The 18,949-nt window shown below is 30.0% G+C and overlaps 2 protein-coding genes across 2 annotated transcripts; one reads left to right on the forward strand and one right to left on the reverse strand.

The window, feature by feature from the left end:
- Positions 1-3,333: 3,333 nt before the first annotated feature.
- Positions 3,334-4,940, forward strand: LOC124937579. The gene is made up of 5 exons (XM_047477865.1): positions 3,334-3,543; positions 3,689-3,997; positions 4,083-4,154; positions 4,323-4,394; positions 4,504-4,940. Exons 1-5 carry the CDS (start codon positions 3,487-3,489, stop codon positions 4,693-4,695), a joined length of 702 nt encoding a protein of 233 aa, XP_047333821.1. The 5' UTR covers positions 3,334-3,486; the 3' UTR covers positions 4,696-4,940.
- Positions 4,941-6,089: 1,149 nt separating this feature from the next.
- Positions 6,090-12,106, reverse strand: LOC124937578 (ARM REPEAT PROTEIN INTERACTING WITH ABF2). Its single transcript, XM_047477864.1, has 19 exons — positions 11,781-12,106; positions 11,521-11,681; positions 10,489-10,661; positions 10,295-10,415; positions 10,136-10,210; positions 9,950-10,044; positions 9,745-9,820; positions 9,553-9,660; positions 8,905-9,033; positions 8,713-8,781; positions 8,502-8,561; positions 7,812-7,935; positions 7,572-7,711; positions 7,379-7,442; positions 7,221-7,300; positions 6,996-7,060; positions 6,785-6,902; positions 6,583-6,707; positions 6,090-6,498 (listed from the first exon to the last, which is right to left on the reverse strand). Exons 1-19 carry the CDS (start codon positions 12,025-12,027, stop codon positions 6,405-6,407), a joined length of 2,124 nt encoding a protein of 707 aa, XP_047333820.1. The 5' UTR covers positions 12,028-12,106; the 3' UTR covers positions 6,090-6,404.
- Positions 12,107-18,949: the final 6,843 nt, after the last annotated feature.

Raw genomic sequence — 18,949 nt, forward strand, 5'->3', positions numbered from 1 at the left:
CATTGAAAAGACAGAATTTTAGAGAGATAAAGTGTGAGGCAAAAACTTTATATTCTTTCTTTTTCTTCATAGTGAAATCTGGTGGTGGCTGAAGTGGACGTAGGTCAATTTGAGTGAACCACTATAAATTTGTGTCTTCTTGTGTTCTTCTTTCTTGCATTTTTACAGATTGTTTCAAGCTGGTCGAATTTGGGAGATACAAATCTTAACAACTTATTAGCCAACATAAAATAAATTAAATGTAATGAAAGAGTTTATATAGTTAATGATTACAATAGACTAAAATACCATTAAGTGTTAATAAATTAAAATATCTTAAATGTTAATAAAAATAATATATTAACATCACCGATCTGATCGGGATAACAATTTGTTGACTGAATAACCGGTTAAAGTAAGACCAACAACAAATATGAACTTCTTGAAGAAAAATAACAAGTAAAATAGAACTCAAATGCATACTCCCTCTTTCTGTTCCTCCTCATAAAGTTCATTTTTTATAATAAAAAAAAATTACCTTATTATGATAGTTCATGAAAAAAAAAATCAACACAAAAATAAAGAGAAAACAAATTCTGAAACTAGAATAATCATTCTAAATGAAAGCTAAAAACTATCATTTGGTAAGATGCTCAAAACTCTATATCATATTAAAATAATATATTAGAATTACATCTTTATTTTTAATCTATAAATCTTATATTATTTATATAAGAATTATAATATCATAATATTTAAGATTTTAAATAATATTTAATAGATATTGTCTTAACAAATCAAATCAAACAATTTATCAATTTAAATATCTCTATTTGTTTATAAAAAATCATTAAATAATATATTTTCAACAAATAACCAACTTTTTATCTTTAATTCCAGTTAATCTCTCAGATAAAACCATTTATTTAAATAACCCTAAATGGGCAAGGCCTAAGATAAAATTTTAATATTCAAATATAATGGGCCTAAAACCAGATAGCAAGCATAGTAAGGTTGGTTATAGCCGGGCCTATCGAGTGGACAAAAAGTCACACAACAAAGCATCCATTATATATTTATGACCAAAAAAACATCACCAAGAAAAGGAGTCATTTGATCTTGGTATTTTTTTTAATTCTGAAAAAATATTATTTCTATCTCAATATTATTGTTAAAATACCAAAAATACTCTTATAGAGACAAGTGATTTGTATTAATCCTCATTGATAATATTATAGTTATTAATATATAATGAATGACTTTTCGATGATATAAACATTTGTTATTTAGCCATTGTTATTATCGTTATAATTTGTCTTCATTAATTAAATAAGTGTTAATTTATTTTGTTGGACTTTTTCACAAAACATAAGGGAAATTAAGAAACAGATAAATAAAGTGTCCTTAGTAGTGGCTCTTCAAAAGTTAAATGTGTGATTTGAAATGAGCTTATGTTGTTGCATAGAGGAAGAAACAAAGTTTAAAGAGTTGAAAATAAATGTAAATGCTAGTTTTTCTTTCTTTTTTTAACAAAAGTTTTTTTTTTTTTTTTAGAAAATTTGCATTATCCCATAATTATAAACTTCATTATTTCAACTTACATGTTTTTAGTGATAATTAAATTTAAAATAATTATTCATTTTAGACCATACTATTTTTATTTGAACTACCTATTGAGTTTGTTATTATAACTTATAAAGGTGATTTAAAGGGTTTAAATTTTCAAAGATAAAACTCAAAATTATGATTTTTCTTACATGCTTTAAGATGAATATCTCAATATTAGGATAGAAGGGAAATTTGACGAAATGACCCTAAAAAGGAGAGTAAATGAGCGGGTGACCAGCACATAATTTTAAATGCGTTGGTGACAATTTCATATTTTTTTGACGAAATTCTCCCTGTCGTGAAACGCAATCGGATGCCATGTGAAAAGTGCACAATCGGATTGTCAGTTGCGTCTCGCGATTGCCGATTGCGTCTCGCGAATGCGTCTCGCGATTGTCGGTTGCGTCTCGCGATTTCCGGTTGCATCTCGCGAATGCATCTTGCGATTGTCGTTGCGTCTCGCGAATGCTAGTTGTTTCTCGCAACCGGGGGTGCGTCTCGCGATTGTAGACTTTTCACATGCCATCCGGTTGCGTCTCGTAATATGGACAATTTCATCAAAAAAATATAAAGTAGTCACTAGCACATTTAAAATTATGCGCTGGTCGCCAACTCATTTACCCTTATTACGAGGATCATTTCGTCAAATTTCCCGAATAAAAATATTAAAAAAACATAAATATACTTGTACAAAATAGTTTAAAACTAGAGTTACAGAGATACATAAAATATTGTTTAATAAAAAAAATGTATTTAAGAATTGTTTAAGAAAAAATATTTTGTATTAAAAGTTTTAATTTAAAAAAAAAAGTAAAGTAAAAAATATTTTACTATTTTGATTGATAAAATAAATAATTTAATAATTAGAATACAGTGTTTAAAAAGAATTTAAAAAATAACTAAACCAGCTTTGTCAAATCAATTATATGTTTATATTATTATTATGTCATTATCTTATTCCTATCTCTATTCTTCTATAACTTATTCCTATACTTTTACAAGACACATTCATTACATTATCATTCATACAATATATATGGGATAGTTCGTAATTTTTATTATAATTATTTTTTATATTTAAGTTAAATTCGAATATTTTAAATCGAATTTGAAGTTAAAGTCGGAAATTAAGAAAGAGAAATACTCAATCGAATTCTAGAATAGAGATGATTATAGTGCAAAAATACAAACTCGAAACTATTATAATATTAAAATTTTAAAAAAAATTATTAATATTTAATGTGTCTTCATACGTGTGTCTCCGGGCAACATCACACCAATACTATCATTTATTTTGTTTTTATATATACTACATTCAAACTTTAATTTTTTAATATTTCTTTATTTTTTGCATGGTAACTGTCTTTTCCAAATTTTGGTCATATCGAGGTTCCAAGACAAATCAATGGCATATAATCCAACTGCAACAGTTGTTACACTAATAATTATTTTTATTGAAGTTGTTTTTATTTCTTAATTTTTTATAACATAAACATATAATTAGAAAAAGTATAAAATGTTTTAAAAGAGGACTTAGATTCAACTTGCTATACTCAACTTTTTTTTTTTTCTAATTTAATAAACTTTATATTTAATAATATTCTAATTAAATAATATAGTAGTTGAAAAAATGTAAAGATTTATATAATGAAGTAAAATATTTAGATTCTAATTAAATAAAAAAATTTGTTGAATAATTTAATTATTTTATTTAACTTTTTTTCAAAACATACTCACTTTTGCCACTTCTCTCTCTTATCTCCTCCAGTCACACTCTTATTACCTATTCAGATTCTCCATTAGAGAGTAGAAACAAGCTTTTTAGGTTTTTCCTTTCAAAGGAAGCTTCTCGGTTCTATAAAATCCTTCTTAGTTTTTAAGGGTTTGTGAAAGAGAGAAATGGGTCGACAGTCAAATGCAGCAAAACTCGCCGCCAAGGCTTTAATGGAGGACGAGGTATTATCTCTCTATTTTCTCCTCCTTTTTCCATCCATTTTTGTGTTTTGCTTTATTCCTTCCTTGTACAGATTTCCGATCTGTTACCCAATAGGGTTTCCTCCGCATGCATCAAGTTTTGTTATTTCTATGTTGGGTTTTGCAGAACAAGAATGCAGATCAAGAGATGGAGAACCAGGTGAAGGTAAATGCTAGAAAAAAGAGAGCAATAATGTCTGTGATAAGAAAATCTGGCCGCATTCACAAGAAAGTGACACAATCAACTAGTAAAATGGTTGAAAAAAACGTGATTGAGGAAATAAGGATTTCAGAGAGTGATAAAGATGATGGGCATCTTAACAATGATGGAAAAAGTGGTTTACCAGAGATTCAGAAGACTGTTGATGGAAGAACCTTGGAAGAGAAAGTTGAATACCTTCTTCAAGTTGTAGACCAACTGTTGAAGAAGCCCAATGTATATATATAGCTTATTTTATTTCATTTCATTCATTCATATCTATATCTGATTGAAACTTAACTGTTTTGCTCCATTGTTGAAGGTCTCCAATGATCAATACCCAAGAAAAAACACTTCCCTCAAGGGTCTGAAATCCATAGACGCCCAAAAAGAGGTTAGGACTTAATTGATCAATTTCTAGGTTTCCAAATAATCTTCATTAAATGCTCTTCTTTTGGGTATAAATAGATTATTGATTGCATAGTTGATTATTTGAAATTCTTGTGGAAACATGTAGTTTAGTTTGTTAAGATCATAGTTTTGGTATATCATCATTTGACAGATTGAATCCCTCAAGGAAGAAAATAATCAGCTTTGCAAGAAGTTGGACATTGCTGTTGGGAAATTAGAAGCGGTAGTAACTCATACCTCCTTTATTTGGTTGATTGAGAATAGAATGTTAATGATAATACTAATACTAATACTAATAATAATGTTTTGTTTGAATTTGGTTTTGGTTATAGTATGGTGAAGGAAACAGGGTTCTTCTAGACACTTTGAAGGAAGTAATTCTGAGCCCAAGTCAAGCAATGCCAACCAATACTCTACTTTTACCAGCGGCAAAAGATGCGAAAATGGATGAGGTTGTTGAGTCACCAACTAATGGTGTTGCCAAGAAACGGGGTAGAAAGGCGCAGGTGCGACAAATTGATTGATATGATTAGATGAGGAGCTTAGTTTTGGTTAGATAGCTTATTTTTGCACAAGGGGGTTATGATGCTATCTAACTATTCAAGAAGAAACTCTTATTACTATTTAATGCTTAGTGTTAAATTAAATGCTGTGGGATTTGAAAACACCAATGTTATATCTGTGGTTTTTGAGTTTGTAATTGACTTATTGGTATCTATATGTATTATTAAGACGGATGATATTTAAATGTTGTGATTCCTTATTTGTATTACTTCTTTTGATTGAGTCCAAAAATAATTATTAAGATTAAGATAATGTTTTTTTTTCACACTAAAAACACTTTTTGAGTTAAGTATGGATGATTAGTATTTTAAATTTATAAAAAATTATATATACTTTTTTATAATATATTATGAATAGTCATATAAAGATGAGTGAAACATAGTTATATTAAAAATAAAATCTTCTTTATTAAAGTATATCTTTCATATAACACATCATGAGAAATATCACAATATTTATCACTTTTATCTACCTTCATTTAATGACTTTCTCTCTTATAATAAGTAGTTACTATTTGTTTCATTTTTCTAGTAACAATTAAGTTATTTTTTTCTATATCTACAATCTTAAAATAAAAAATCAAATTTAAGGACTAATACTTACTAGTTAACTGTTGTGTACCTATTATCATCCTATATAAGGTCGGATAATAAAATAATAAATCAAATTCAATGACTAATACTTCACTAGTTAATTGTGACTTCCTATTGCCATCTCTATATAAAATTTGCAAAATTTCAGGTCTCAATATCTATAATTATTGATTCCAAACAACGGGCACCCGATTAATTACCACAAACAACGTTTGATTTATAAATTAACAAATTTTATAAAATTTTATTTGTTTTATAAAAACAACTTTTTTTTAAAAATGAGATTGTAAGTACTACTCTCAACTCACTAATTTATCTATTGTCTTAAAGAAAAGCATATTTATAAAAAATATATATATTAAAAATAATGTTTTATATAAAGTGTTACAAAAATTAAATAATAAACTTTTTTATCTTATAAAAAAATCCTAAATTAGACCCAACACAATTCTAACCGAAAACTTTTGGTTCCAGATTTACCCCCAACAGCCAGACAACGACCTAATGCCTAAACATGTGGGGGTGCATTTCAATGAATGTATCAACGTTTAATCTTTGCAGTAAAAAAAATTAATGCAAGGTAATTAGATTTAGATTTCATAACTATAACAAAATCCAAACAAGATATTGTACTTACTCAAAAGCTCAACAATGCTCTATTTACTGCAAAATTGAGTGTAATCTCTATTTAAACAAAACACATTTACTTTTAACCAATTTGATTATCATTACAAGTTAAAAAGTTTAAAAATCAGTTTGAATTCATCAAGAATTAAGTCACCATTGACCATAAAGAGTTTACAAAAACTACTAGTGATCAAAATCAAATAATATGGGGAGGCAAATTCTTCCACCTCTTACTCTTCTTTCCACTGATTATAAAATCCCCTAAAATTGTTTTCATTCTACAAGATAAAAAAAAAAAAAAAGCATCTGTAATTAGCTGCTGAAGTTGAATGAACATACCAAAACCCCTCAACTTTTTCTGCAGAATTAAAGACCAAATGCTTCCTCCACATCTTTGCCCATTTTATATACACTTGGTCAGCCTGATCATAATGCTCAAGCAAAAAAATTTACTGCTGCTGTTCAACCAGTACTCTTCTTGTTAATGCTGTTGCAAAGTAAAGTCTCATTTCGGGTAAAACACGATGAATCAGATGGGAGGTCCTGCATGTCAATATAATAGTTTCTAATAATTTAAACTTCTTTCATTGCTACATTTCAAAATAAAGACAGTTTTAAGAGACATACCCTGGCAGATTGCATAACTTGTCAAACTTCTCCAGAATAAAGAGGATACAGGCATGCTTTAATGATGTAGCATTGAAAGATTCCGACAACTCGTACATGAGCGAAACATTTTCAATAGAAATATCCTACAGAAGAAGAAACATTATCAAAATTGCAGAACCAATCCACCCGCCTTGAACAATTATTACCAACATTAAGTTACCTGAGCAATAGCATACTCGCAGAGGCGTTTGACTCCTTCCAAAAGATATTGGTCAGCCGCTCTTAGAAGCTCCTGTGCAACATCCAATTTAACATCTACCGATCCTGTATATATGTATCTGCATAAAAAAATCACATTCAATACAAAGTTTCATGTTGATTGTCGACTAGAAATAATTTTGGTATGTTTCTAAATTGGCTCAAAGTCTTACCTCATCATTAGTTCAAAAACATCCCATTTAATATTTGGAATCTCTATATCGTTAGCATCTTTCTCCTGCAAACAAGAACCATATCTACTCACTTACCAAAATGGTCAAAGATAAAGTAAATAAATTATTAACCAATACAGTGACCACATTATCACACAGATCTACTCACTAAGAATTGAATATTGAGAGGCAATATTGAAAGGGAAAAAAGAAAGTAATCAGTACCCTATAACCACCATCAAACATTGCTCTGAATGCATCAGAAGAGGCAAGGAGACAAATTCGGTGAGCATAGAATCGCTTCCCTGATGAGAAGAAAGACACTACGATAAGCAAAAAGGACTAGAAACAGCACAAAAACAAATGAATGTTCTACAAATCACCTTCAATTAAAAAAGTCACATCAGAAAGTGTAGGATTATTTACATACTGCTCGCCCAAATACACCTGCATTGAGCATCCAACAAAATTATTATGAAATCAAAGAAATTTTTCATGGAAGAAAACTGGCATGCTAAATATTTAAGAAAAAATAAGATGGATGTGCTTAGCTCATAGAAAAACAATGATATATACCTGTGGGATTGGGGAGGGGGGAGCTGCATCTACAGGAGAGATAGAACAGGGTTTGGTAGCCAATTTGTACAAAGCCACAGAAGCATCACGTTGCTGCTTAAATGTAGTTGATTCAAAAAGGTCCAGAAGCAAATCCAATCCTATATAAATAAAATATTGGCTTAGATTTTTATTTATTTTTGTGAAATCAGTTAAGCAGAAAGGTGTTATAATATTAAGCAACCAGAAAAAGAAAGTCACCATTATTATCAATAAAAATAGCTTTCTGATCGTTAGGTGAACAAAGATGGGCAAGGGCTAAAGCAACTCGTTTTTGAACTGCCTTCTCTCCAACACGCATTAAGTACAATAAATGTCTCAATACCTGCAAAAGCAATAGCAAATTGATAAAAATAATCTATGATATAGATCCAAATTGGTGGATCCTAGTTAAGTTTAAAGAATTAGTTGTTTTTTGAAAGGATAAAACCATTTTCATTAATCAGTATATTTGAGAGTGAATTTTTAGCTGTGGAATTTAGATATGATTTATTCCTAAAATATTTAGTTAATATTTTTCTAGAGAAAAAGAAAATTGAGACAGAAATTAATTCTAATAGATCAAATACAGCCTATAATGTTGCAAATCCAAGTCAATTATACAATTAATTAACTTGGATTTGACACAGTATGTTGGAACATCATTTATGATATAAAATTTTGATATTAGGATAACTTCTCTTAATATGGATTGAAATCTGATTAAAGATTATCATATATGACTGGATTTGATTGACTATTAATTTATGTTATCCTTTTATAGATGATGTAGACTATGCAAGTTAACAAATTCTTAATAATACAATTTCCCTCACTCTAATTTTCTACAGTAAAATCTCTACAAATATAGAAACGAATGGTTAATCTAAAGATTGAGAAAAACAAACCCACCCTTCCATTAATCTTTTCCTCTAATCTTTTGAGTGTTTTGGCTACACAGTCCCTTGTTGGCTGCAAGTAAAAGGATCACACGAGGATAACCAATCAAACAAATAAACAAACACAATGCAACCACATGTTTACAGAAAGGACATAAAATATTTTAAGATTTTTTTATTAACTACTCAAATAATAGGGTATGAGTTATGGTGACTGTACTTACTTGGACAATGAATTCTCCATCTTGAAGCTTTTGAACACCCCCAATCTTAACAAGATCTGCTACATTATCCTATACAAAACCAACGGCCTTAGTATATCCATTGCTATATCAGTCAATACATCATTAATTACAAAGAACAAAAGAACATTCCAGCAGAAAGAGCATCTTATAATATTTCAAATAAAGTTATACCTCATTGTCTGCAAGACCATAAAGTGCAAATGCAGCATTATGCTGCAGAGATCCATTCTTTGAATCAAGAAGCTTTAGCAATGGAGCTATACCACCATTGTGTGCAATCCCAGCTTGATTATGGTTATCCTAAAAGCAAATATGCATTTCAGAGAATTGTGGAAATAGCATGACTTGGCAGTACTTAAAAGCAACAAAGTTATATAGACTCTTGCTTAAATATATATATATATATATATATATATATATATATATATATATATATATATATATATATATATATATATATTAATTACATAGGCAACAATCACTTAAAAAATAACTATGTTGGTCAAATACAAAAATAAATACTAACAAACTAACAAGCAATCAGAAGAATATCTCAAGTAGCTTTCATCTTCCTACAATTTCTGCTTCATCTTATTTCAGCTTCTGTCCATGGCAATTGTAATGTATTGGAGAGCACAGACAGCTTAAATAGCATACTCTTTCTAGCTCACTAACTCAGGACATGTTTTGGCAGTCAATTCCCTTGTTATTTTTCTTTTCTTCAACAGAAAAATCAGCTTATATAGGAAGAAACACAGCTGACAAAACACCAACAATGGAAAGCTAAACAGAGTAGAATAAATGCCCAAATAAAAGTACCTGAGCCAGCCTTCCAAGAGCAAATGCTGCCATCTCTTTCAGTTGTGTGTCAGAAGACTGAAGCATCTCAATTAATGGTGGCACGGCACCTCTTTGCACAATGTGAACCTGAAGTATACAATTTACAAGATTAGGTGGCACATAAAATGCAATTATTGATTGCAAGTTTGAAGAATTTGCTCATTTCTTCACCTTGCAGTCAGAATCAGTAGCAGCAAATTGTCCAAGTAGCAAAGCTGCTTCTCTTTGGCTCTCCGTGCAGCAGGAACTGCAAATCACAGTCAGTAATTTAACTACAAAATATATTGCAGGATCTTAAGCAAAGTATTCAGTAGCATAATGCTTAAAACAACTTATTATAGCAAGTGAGCATTGAAGTCAAGTCAGTGGTCTAAACCTCAGCAATCCTATGACTGGTTGTAAAGCTCCAGCAAGTAGGACTTCTTTCTTTATCGAAGGTGAGGAATGCACCAAATTTCCAATGACACCAACCTAATGAAAATAAACAAAAGGGTGTAATGTAATCAATAACATGACACAACAAGAAAAACATGTAAATTCAAGTAAGAGGAATAAAGCTAACCGCTTCATAGTGTATGGTTGGATCCTCAGATCGAAGCATTAGAACAAGAGTAGGCAAAGCATTACACTCCACTATCTGCAAGATACCAATGCTAAAATGTTATGCTTGTGATGAAAATGATTCCATGAATGGATAAAATCTCAGGTAACACCAACTAACCTGATTTTTATTCTCGTCATTTTTGAATGCGAGCGTGCGCAGTGTCCCAGCAGCAGCTCTCTGGACCTTCAAATCAACGTACTCTAATAATTCAACAAGGGGAGGAATCCCACCTTCCGTTCTGTATTTGTGGTACAGATGTTACAATATATTCTACTTAGCTCACAAATGGGAAACAAGGATCCTTTACAAACCTAACACGTGTTTTAATGCAGCTATTTTCATGAGCAAGATTGGTGATAGCATCAGCTGCTCTCCTCATGACACCAACAACAGCTCTAGAGTTTTGACCATCCTTATGTCTCTTCAATAGATTCACTAAATGGGGAAGTGCTCCAGCATCTACTATGAGTCGCTGATGTTCTGGCTGTTAGTAAAAAAAGAAACAAATCAGGTGTAATTAAGAAAGAATGTCAATACTCTTGACATTTTGAGTAAATCCTTTCCTTATTTTGATATTCCGTTCATATGACGAGGATTATAAAAAATTCTTTAAGTATTAGCATTTGGATATCCAAGAGTTGCAGCAAAGTGATAATCGTTCATTACATTAATAGAAGTATAACATGGACTAACAACACTCCAAATGCATGACATAGGCACATAGCATACAAAATCTACTAAGATACTCTATATATGTTTCCAATTCCATCCATGGTAAGAAGATCCCATGACACCCTTTTCCAAATGAACACGTCTACAAACTGAACCAACCGTTCAACCAAGTTAATTATCCAGTTCATGTTTAAAATCAAAGTGGCCATATTTGAAAGATTTGCATATTAAAATGATCAATTATAATTCTCCAATAATTGATGCTACTATTTGAAATGAAGCATAAACGTCTCATTCTTCTAAGAAAAGATAATGTTCCAATTCCAATTCAATGCAAAGGTAAATCTATTCAGCTTCACTTTCCTTAAACAAATTCTAGAATGTTTCAACATTGACTATGTTAGCAGATTTTCAAATTCAATAAAGAGTCCACATACATTTCTCTAAACCATTCCAAGAAAAAGACTATCACAGCAATTGTGTAATCCAAACAATCCAAAAAATTCTACCACAGCAAAAAAGTAAAAAAAAAAAAAAAGCATATTAGGAGTCGTATGAAGATCAAAAGACCTAATTAGAGATCAAAAGATTTTGAAGAATTAAGCAAAGTTTAAAATATCATAGATAGTTAAAACAAAAGAAACTAAAAGGGAATATTGCAACTACTTTACCTTTACAGCAAGAAGTCCAAGAGTGAAAGCACTCCCTTTCTCGACTTCATGCTCGTAAAACCTCAAACCAGTATCAACATCGTTCAACGGTGGCGGCGCCTGAAGATGCGTCACCAGTGCCGGTACAGCTCCACAATCAACTATCGCATTAACAAATTCTTCTACAAGAGTCCAAATCATTACAAACACGAGTTAAAACACGAAACAATCAATAGGAGGCAGTCAATCGGAATTAAGAGCGGTAATCTAACATTCAGTACCGTTCTTCGCGAATTCAGAGAGAATATGAATAGCGTGCTTAGCGGAGGCGCGATTAGCTTCAAGCGAAGTGAAAGTAGTACGGAGGATCTGAACCTGAGAAATAACCTCTTTAACGAGATCTTCCTGTGAATCATGATGTGAAAGAGAAGCGATCTTGCGATCTACATCGTAGTCTTCTTCTAGCTTCCGTTTGAGACTCTTCCGTGCAGAGCTTGTTGGCTGCTCTTGGCGCTTCTGATTCTCCATGAGAGGGAGGAGGAGGAGAGAGATGGATGAGGAGAGAGAGAGAGATAGAGAGAGAGTGGGGGAGAGCTAGAAGAGCCTGACGTGTAAGGAGGGGTAGTTTGGAGAAAAGACCAGGTTAAAAATTAAAGGAGTAAATTTATATGCGTGCTTTGTTCTTCTTTTTTTACTTTTTACGGTTTTTACTTTTTTTTACTTAAATGGAGAAAGGGTTTGGGCGGGATCCGAATACGGCGGGCGGGGAATAATTTGGAATTTCGCGGGTTTTTAATGTCAAATAACTTGCTAACCTACGCTCCCGCCCCGTGCCTTTTGCAGAAATAAAGCTAAAATGCGCAGCTTTTTTAACTTTCCTTTCTTTTCTTTGTTGCCTAATCAGGACTCGTTAGCTAAGGGCTTGTTTGAGTTTTGGATTTTAATTTTCTTTAATATTTTTTTTATGAAACAAATGTTTATTATTTTAATTAAAATATTGTATTTTAATCTCATTTGATTGGAAATAATTCAAATTTATAAATATTAATGTATCTCGTTAATAAATATTTTAAAATGTAATCAATAATATGTTCAAGCTTCTCTTTTCATTTTCTTAAAAATGTCATATTTTGATTTTTTAACACTATGTTTCTTAGTTTTTTTTTTAAATAATTGATTATTTTAAAATTAATGATAATTAATGATTGATGATATTTGTTAGAAAATGAAGATTTTTGTAATATATTTTTTTTAAAAGGTATTAATATATATTAATAAAATAATAATTTAAAATATATAATATTTTAGTATTTAGTTAATTAATTGAATGTCTTTAAAAGATATTAATATATAATAATAAAATAATAATTTAAAATATAATAATAAACTAATAATTTAAAATATATGCTAATTAATATTTTGTAATAAATCCTGAAATTATATTTTTTTTGGATTATCTTATTTAAATAATTTTAACTGGACAAGTCCATAGTCTATTTAGTATTTTCTTTCTAAATAATGTTCTGTTATATTTATAATTTTAAATTAACTTTATTAAAGATAAAAGTTATTTTAAATGGGAAGACCAAGACCAAGCCATAATATTAAAAAACACTATTAAGTTATAAAATTTACTAAATTAAATTAGACAGATAATCAAAATATTATATTTTTTAAATGGTCAAACAAGATAATAAAAGAAAATAATGGTTTAAGTACTAGGCAATACATTATATAATAAGAGATTGTAATAATATTTTTGAGAATAATTATACTAATTTGTTTTAAAGGTATAATATCCTATGAATATAAAATCTCTATTATAATGTACAAACCATTACATTCATAAAAACAACAACTTGTCTATTTAATATTATTCAGAATAAAATTATTAGTAATGTATAATATTTTTAAATAGTTTAAAGAATAATATAAATGTATTTTAATTGAACATTAATAGAATGATTTGATGAATTATTATTGTCTATGTGATATTAGATAACTTCAAAGAATCCCTAATAATTCTTTGCCTTTAATAATAATATTACGAATTTGTTTTAAATTGGTCAATTCAATTAATGTTAAATAGTAAATATTCCTAAAATCAAAATATTGACTATTACATTAGTTTTATAATTAATTTTCCTATTTTAATAATATTATGATTATATCCCTAAATAATTTAAATTAAATAATATATATATATTAGTTCCTTTAAGAGAAATGTATTTGAAATATATAAAATAAAATAAGTTTTAATCGGAAAACTAGTTGTGATACTGATATATAGAAATTAACCCATTCACCTTGTTTTGACAAGTACAGTTCAGCGCAAACACTTAAAGTAAGAAATAAAAAATAAAATAAACAATTTTATTTACTAGTAAAAAGGGAGTAGAAATTTGAAATATATATATATATATATATATATATATATATATATATATATATATATATATATATATATATATATATATATATATATATATATATATATAATATAAGTATAATTATTTTTTCCAAATTTAATAGGCTTATTTTACTTTCAAATTTGATGGGCCCTTTGTCAAATCTTTGGGCTTTAGTGTCTACAACCTAAATTCAGAGTTTTTGTTAAAGCTAGTTTGATGTTGGATTTTTTAATTAAAATTTTAACTATTATATTTTATTTATTTTTAATAATTTATTAAATTAAAATTAAAATTTTAAATATATTAATAATTTAACTAATTAAAACCCAAATTTTAATTAAACAAGATTTTATTTATTTATTTTTATTTTTTTCAGAACGTTGTGTTCCGTTATTCCGCATATATACTTAACCATGTGCAAAACTTATTGTCTGTCGGACTCGAACCCAGAACCTTTAAAGAGGATGTGGATATTCATCTCTCGTTGTTGCTACGCTAGAAAATGGGTTAACCAATAAAAACTCAATAAAAACTTTAAATAAACAAACATCAAACAAACTCTAAAATTTGAATGGCTATTGAATAAGATGGCAAGTTGGTAAAATTTGAAACTCAGGAATCCATAAGTGGTAAAATTTTGATAATTACGTTTTCGGATGATGTAAGGGACAGTTTTGATTCAAATGAAGTCTTGTTGGGAGGGATTATTTGAAATTAGATGAATTAAGGTTCTTACTTTTCTATGTTTGTTACTTTGTTTTGATGTGATCTAAAGTTTTTGTTTTGAAATTTTGTTCCCTCCCTTAATTTGCAGATCCAATAGAATGAATTTTATTTTCTTGTTATACTAGTTAATTAGCTTTTGTTTTTCACTAATGATGGTTGAAATTTTAATATATAGTCGAACGAATAAGTTGATATATTTGTAAAACAAATCATTCTATAGTCAAAATCAATCATAGAAAAAGTTTGATAGACAAATTTTTATCAAAAATTACTCTTTTTCGTTCACTTTTCATTTAAGTTTTATTTAATTTAATTACATTTTTCATAACAAATGAAAACAAAATCTCTTCCACATTTTATTTTCACAATTATCAAAAGTGTTGAGATGGTAACAATGTCAAAATACTTATTTTTTTTCAAATAAACTTATATATTTGAGATAATAAGAATGTGTGATCAATTTGTATGTAAACTTAACCCTAAATGACTTCATGTATAAATTATAATAAAGTTTAAATTGTTAATATTAGTTAAATGTGAGATTCTAAATGGGTTTATCTCTTAATAAAAAAAGAATTGTATTTTTTTTAATAAAGAAGAATTAGCATCACACATCCCAGCTACACCTTTCGCTTAAACTCAAAACGTTTATAGTTAAATTCGAAAGTTTATCTCTTATAAATGTTTATATGGTTTATATACTGTTTTAGTGGGTTGAAAGCAATTCTATTTTAATTTTTTGCTTGATTTTATGTACTCCTATAATAGGACATTAATTGTAACATAGGTTATATTAAAAAAATAATAAAAAATGTAGTAATAAGGGGTTAAACACATAGTCCCAAAATACATTTAATCATTTAATTAGACACAAAACTTGTCGCTTGACAAGCTCAAACCCAGGACCTCTCAATGTGGCTGAGGATATCCCACTCTTGTTGGCGCTATGCTAAAAGAGAGAATACATATGTTATATTTAACAACTCACTAAATATGTAGATATTGATGACAAACATTGTTAAATCCTGGGTGTTTTGTTACCTTTACCCAAATTTCTTAGTTGCTTTGTGGTTTGGAGATCTTAATTTACAATCTTACTATTCAATAAGTTTTGAATTATACCCTCTTCTATCTTAGCGGAAAAAGGGGTGGATACCCTAGGTCCTCAACCTCTTTGAGGTTTTGGGTTCGAACCCGTTAGACGGCTAGTTCTGTTCATTTAGTAAAATTAGTTGGGTAGATTTGCGAGCCCGTTAGTTATATGTCTAACCTATTGGGATTAGATGCACTCTGAAGAAGAAACCAAATTCGAGCTCATCAAATGGGTATTTATGTTCGTCTAGTTAAATTGGTTGAGTATATTTGCGGGTTATATGTTTAATCTACTGAGATTATATGCACTCTGAAGGAGAAAACGAAACCAACGTTCTAAAAAAAATTGAATCATGTTTGTCTTTTAACAATTGGTTGAAGTAAGTCTTCCTTAATCGGATAATGAAATAGTTGTATTTTTTGAAGCCAAAGAAAGTCATTTGCTATAGATCCAACTTCATTAGAAGTTAGATATGAAGTCTTCCACGCAAAATAAAATTGTATGATTATGTTGAGTTTGGGATGCCTTAATGTATTGTGCATTGTGTGTAAAATATCTCTTCCATTCTCACAATTATATGATTAATGAGAAGAGTTTTATTTTTTAAAATAAATAAAAGATAATTGATGGGGGAGTGATAAGATCGGTGGCACCAATAGAGACAGAGTCTAGTAATTATTGACAACTTCGTGCAAAAACGGTTTGATAGAAATCATGTTAGGGATTTGTATCACTTTCTATTCTTCACAAACCCTTACAAATTAACTCTTGAATGATTCAAGTGCAGAAACGTTTGCTCAGATTTGAAGTTAAGAACCGATGAAGGAGAAGATGACATAATATAAATGACACAAGGAGATGTTTATGGATGTTCGGAGAAAAACTCTCCTACGTCACCCCTTCTTCCAACCACTAGAAAGATTCACTATAGTTTTCTTAGAATCAAATACAGTTGCAAAGTTAGCTCACTGTTGAATAGAACAAACTTTGTTCAACTTACAGTATATTGAAGAATATCATTCAGCTAGACAATACTTTGATTCTATATCTCTCTTAATGTACAAACACAGTAAAACAAGAAAGCAATTCGTGAGATTGTAAGTTCAGTAAACAAGTTTCTGTATAAAGTGTCTGGCCGTTCATCCGTTGTCCTTGAGTATCCTTAAATAGAGAGCAGATACCAACGGTTGAATCTTCTATAATGACACGTGGTAAATACCCATTGAAGAGCCTCCATAGTACATATGTACAGCAGACGCTGAGCACCATGATCGTGGCCGTACCAATCTGGTAGTGCGCCAAATATTCTTCTAGGATTGTCCTGCAAGAAACAAGTAGTGAGAAGAATATTTGTTTACGTGGCATTAATTTATTGGATGTAACTGACTGTTGTACTGATCAACACAGATAAGTGGAGCAGGAGTAGCGTACAGTTAGTTGATCGTGAGTAGACGGATGCTAGCTTCAAGCAACTGCTGAAGCAAGACATTATACGTGCTCCAATTAGACTGACAAGTTTAATGAAGTTAGACGCCCCCGTCTAATAGCAGGATCCATTAGACCACCGAGTCTAATGGAGTTAGACGACACGTCTAACTACGAGTCCTCTCAGACTAGTCTGAAGGAGTTAGACTACACGTCTAACTTTTATCTGTTAAACGACACGTCTAACTACGTCTTTTAGACTGCACGTCTAACTATGTATCTGTTAGAATGTACGTCTAACTATGTCTGTTAGATTGCACGTCTAACTACGTCTGTTAGACTGCACGTCTAACTACGTCTGTTAGACTGCACGTCTAACTACGTATCCGTTAGACTGCACGTCTAACTACGTATCCGTTAGACTGCACGTCTAACTACGAATCCGTTAGACTGCACGACTAACTACGTATCCGTTAGACTGTACGTCTAACTACGTCTGTTAGACTACACGTCTAACTACGTCTGTTAGACTGCACGTCTAACTACGTATCCGTTAGACTGCACGTCTAACTCAATGCGTCTAATAGATAGTAAGTCTAATGAACCTTATTCAGACTAAGTCTAATTTAGCACGTTTTTGATGCACCTACATAAAAACAATTAGACGACTTAGTTTCCTTCTTATTCAAGTTTATACAAACTCATCATCAAAATTTCGTTAGTTAGAATAGTTTGACCCTTAGTCAAAATAATTTGACCCAACAGAGAGCAAATGATGTTTTTTAAGATCCAACCCAATCTTGTTAAAGTTTAATATAGATGCATTCATATAGATTCAACCCCACAATCTTGAAGATAATCAAGATTTTACAATATTGTGTTTTTAATTAACAATTACTCACTAATCAATTTAGACTCTTCTAACCCACGGTGGCAACTAACAAATGATGTTTTTTAAGTTGTAAAGTGATGTTTTTTTTATCATGTGTTAGTGTAACCTTCGGTAATTGCTCTCCCCTCAACTTAGCACATGTTTGGATGACACATGACAATACAAGGGAATATCGCAGGGAGGCTCGAAGTTCGATGCGTTATAACATTGGTTTGCGTGCCATGCATATTTGTTTTTAAAATAAAATATTATTTAAAAGAGGTTTAAGAATACTTGGGAGGTTTTGAAATTAATCATGTAAAAATAATTAATTTAATTTTGTTCAAATTTTAATAATCTGGTGATCAATAAAAGGGTGTACGTGTATAAACGTACTTTATACCAAAATTTATGTAAAGGGTTCGACTTTTAATTACGCTCGGGAAAGGCTTTCGCTCTATGTCTTCTACGCCCGTCAAATAACGATTTTATTTAAAATAAATAAAGTTTGGCTATTAAAATTTTATTTATAACATTTATTTTCTTCAATTAGTAGTTTAGGGGTCCTAAATAAGGATATGTTTAGATAACGTAAATATTTGTACAAAATTATTTAAAAGGGCGTACCCTCAATTGCGTTGATATAAAACTGAGTAAAAACCCTAAAAATATCATAAGAAGTGTTAGAATTAAAAAAATAAATTCCAAACGGGGCCTTAGTCAAAAGGTTTGTTTGAGAAATATCCCGAAAATATTTAAATATCATTTTCGAACCTTTCAAAATTATTTAAAAATGAATTGGGGTTCCAAAATTATAAAAATAATTTTGGATTTTGAAAAGTGGAACCAAACAGGCCTTAAGATCGAGGTCCTAGGGTATTGGTTCAGTTTTAGCCAATTTGGGCTCGGGTGGTTCGGTCTAGA

The sequence above is a fragment of the Impatiens glandulifera genome, chromosome 5, assembly GCF_907164915.1.
Source record: "Impatiens glandulifera chromosome 5, dImpGla2.1, whole genome shotgun sequence".
NCBI lineage: Eukaryota > Viridiplantae > Streptophyta > Magnoliopsida > Ericales > Balsaminaceae > Impatiens > Impatiens glandulifera.